The 3,594-nt window shown below is 47.9% G+C and overlaps 1 protein-coding gene and 1 pseudogene across 1 annotated transcript in view; both read right to left on the bottom strand.

Annotated features, from left to right (window-relative positions):
• Positions 1–3,551, bottom strand: part of RNF165 (ring finger protein 165) — a 121,522-nt gene extending 117,971 nt beyond the window's left edge. The window contains exon 1 of the mRNA XM_008572815.1: positions 3,489–3,551. Within this exon, the coding sequence (XP_008571037.1) occupies positions 3,489–3,549 (61 nt within the window). The 5' untranslated portion in view covers positions 3,550–3,551. The remainder of the gene's footprint in view (positions 1–3,488) is intronic.
• Positions 2,313–2,925, bottom strand: LOC103590563 (annotated as a pseudogene).
• Positions 3,552–3,594: the final 43 nt, after the last annotated feature.

The following is a 3,594-nucleotide window of genomic DNA, read 5'->3' as shown; positions in this document are numbered from 1 at the left end:
AAAAAAAAAAAAAAAAAAAAGTAAAAAGAAAAGGCATTCACTCAAATCTTACAATGGGAGGTGGGGGTGGTGGGTGGGTGAGGGTGGGGATAGAAAAGCAAGGGGGGAAATCTAAACAGCAGGATACGACAATAAATGGGAAAACAGCAAGAGAAAAAGCACACTAGGTTAATATAGGAAAACTAGTTCTTTATTGAGAGATTGTATATTAGTATTAGTGGATTCTGTGTGTAACAATGTCATCATGCACACGATACAAAAAAAAAAGGCTGGGCCCACCATGCTTCGGAAGGGCGACAAAACAAAAGCAGCGTACAATGAGCAGATGGCCCGGGCTACACGACCACAGGACGTTTCAGCAGGGTCACATCTCTAACCGAGCGCTGTACATTGTCAACTGGGGGATGTAAAAAAATACAGACCATGCTTTAGTTTTAGTACAAGAAAAGGTGAAAAAGATACACAACCAAAAGGATATTTGATACAGAAAAAATTACCCACAAAATAAGAACAGGAAGTAATTCAGCACAGCAGAACACGCTACCCCTGTTTAATGGAAAACCATTTTGCTGGAATTCTTTTTTTTTCTTTTTTTTTTCCTTTTCTTTTTTCTCTTTCTTTTCAGATTGCCAAATAGCAGTCTGGGGAAGCTACTTGGACTTTATTTTGGAAAGGCCCTTGAAGTAGGGGCCTTATTCTTTCATTATTGCTGCTGTTTTGTTTCAGTTTTCAAGCAGGTCTGGCTGGCGAGGCAGCAGAAGGGAGCAGGCTGTTAAAGGGGCAGCTCTGAGGGCCAGGGCGGATGTCCAAAGATGCTCTTGACATTGTACAATTAGACAATTAAGACACTATGGCCATAGCTCCCCCTTAAGCCAGGGACCTTAGTGCACCAAATTTTCAGAGGCTATGGAATAGCAGCAACTGTCATTTTATCAAAGATTTTCTTTATATATATATTTAATGTTTTGCCTCCCACTAAATGTAATCCTCAGTTATACCTGGGTGCTGCCACGAAGCCAACTGATGGCCACCCATATAACTGGAAAATGGGGTGCTGCAGCCTCTAAGCCAAGGCAAAAGGAATCCACTTAACAGGGATTTACAGAGCAATGTACTTGGCTAAACAAGATGAAGATACAAAAATGGTTATTTCTCTACATCTATTCTGAAATGGCCTACATCCTACACTACTACAATGGAAACTAAAAAGAACAGATTTAAGCTGGCAGACTATCTAATAGTTTTACAAGAAGATTGTGGTTTAGGACCTTGTTGAGTTAAGCATTAGTATCCTCTATCGGAAGGTCATGAATTCTTATCACATTGTGCTAAATTTTACCCACAGCCCAACTCACCCCTCAGCCCTTCAATTTCCTGTGGGCGTGTTTGCCATGAAAGTAAACTTTGACTGACAGTCAGAATTTGTTTTGTTGGATTGGTGGGTAAGGGGAGAGTATTAAAAATAAAATTTAAAGGCAGCTGAGCAATTTGAATTTCAAAACATGGAATCAGCATCCTGCAATGGTATTTAGAGATTGGTGGTATTAATGAGAATGATAATGATTTAATCAGGATAATTATACTTTCAGGCTCAACATCCTTCTTAATCATTTTTGAATTTCTGCCTAGTGTAATGTTCCACACCCGTTTTAAGAGGAAATGCCAAGTAATAAGAGATAATTGCGTATTGGGGAGGGGGTGGCATTTCAGGGAGATCGCACCCAGTCCCCCTTTTCTTCTTCCTCACACACCCATTCCCCCTACCCCCATGGCTAAGCTGGCCTGAGATAGGGGATACTGCCGCTTAAATAGCAATGCCTTCCTCTGATGGAGACAGGAAATGGTTAAGAGGGGTGTCACAATACAGCTAAATGCGGAGGCAGAAGGGTCACAGCGCACACAGCAGCGAGTTGACCATTCACTGAGCTACACAATGAAGAAAAAAAAAGATTTGATAAATGCAGAATGTCATCACTCTATCATCACACACAAAAAAACTGCGGTTTAAACAGGCCTAAGGGGCTAACCTCGCCTTTTAGGTTTGGGAGGAGGCGCGGGGCAGGGGACGGGTGGGCTGGAAGAAAAGGGGCTGGGCTTTCCTTTTCTTGCCCAGTCGGGCCCCTGGGGCACGCCAAAGCGCTGGCCCGGCGACCCCAGCCCCAACCCTGACTGTAGAGGAGCCCTGGTGGGAAGAGGGAAGACATCATTCTGTGCGTGAGGGAGGGGGTCTGGGGGGAGGGGGGCCTTAGCCAGCAGGGATTTAAGCAGACGTGGAGTGGGAGAGGATAGAAGAAACATTTCCAAGATGAGAAATGTGAGTCCAGAGGCAGAATACAAAAAGGAAAAAAAAAAATGAATCTAAATGCATCTCGGATTTGCTTTGGGAGGTGGGAATTTTTGATTAAAAGAAAATGGCAGAAATGTGGGGTGGGGGGAGAAGAGGGGAGAATCAAGCTATTGTTTTAGCAGAATGTAAGGGAAGGGGGATGTAGGGTAACGGGACCGTGCAAACACACCCCATATATCACAGTTAAAAACAAAGCCCGCGCCGGCCTGCTGCTTGGTCAACCGCTGCCTGGGGCAAAGGCCTGGCGTGGGGGCAGCTTCCCACCTCATCCTCACACACAGCGCAGCACCCAAGGGCCAGGCACCCCACTCCGGCCGGACCCAGGGGTGCCCAGCAGCGCACATCTGACACTCCAAGGCGCGCGCACACACTCACATACATGTACACACACTCACATACACATACACACCCCCAAGCACCTTGAACCCATAAATGCAACTGTCATCCAAAGACAATTGCGGGGGGTGGGGGTGAACAGGGCCATAGGACAAGGGTGATACACAAAAAGGGTTAAAGGAAAGAAAAGGATGAGACGGGAAATCGTGCAAGTGCCCACGAGGGGGTGGGGGCTGGGGCATGGGACAGGGCAGATACTCAAATCCCAGCTAACCAGTCATCGGCATTAATTACCAAAAAATGAAGAAATACAAAACACAGAGAAGACAAAACACACATATACCTAAAAAAAAAAAAGCAGATCACAGAAAGCCAAGCATATTCTCTCTCTCTCTCTCTCTCTCTCTCTCTCTCTCTCTCACACACACACACACGCACACACGCACACACACACGCACACACGCACACACAGCATCATGTATCTCTCTCTCCGATCATACAGGGCTAGGTATCAGGGGAATGGACTGTGATTTGGGGGAATCACGTCCGCCGCAAGAATAAAAAATGGGGCTAGGGAGGGAGGGACCCAAATTCGCCAAACCCTAACTTCACTACAAAAGCTCCCACGAGGGCGGCCACCCCCGCACTCGGGGGTGCCCCCAGAAGGGGGTGGGGAGAAGTCACCGCTCGTCCTGCGTCCTCGCGGGTGTGCCCTGAGCCCCCGGCCGCCCGCGGCGCCCGCCCCCGCCCCGGTGCCTGCGGCGATCCACGCTCCGAAGCAGACCCCGAAAGGAAAAAGCGATACCTCTGTTTCGCACAGAGCCAAACACTGGAAGCACGAGATAGCCGACGTGGACCAGGACCATCCTGGCTCCTCGCGCGGCGGCGGCGGCGGCGGCGGCGGCTGCGCG

The sequence above is a fragment of the Galeopterus variegatus genome, unplaced genomic scaffold (assembly GCF_000696425.1).
Source record: "Galeopterus variegatus unplaced genomic scaffold, G_variegatus-3.0.2 Scaffold839, whole genome shotgun sequence".
NCBI classification, from domain to species: domain Eukaryota; kingdom Metazoa; phylum Chordata; class Mammalia; order Dermoptera; family Cynocephalidae; genus Galeopterus; species Galeopterus variegatus.
Note: the sequence above shows the minus strand (reverse complement) of the source record. Positions and strands in the feature narration are given on the sequence as shown.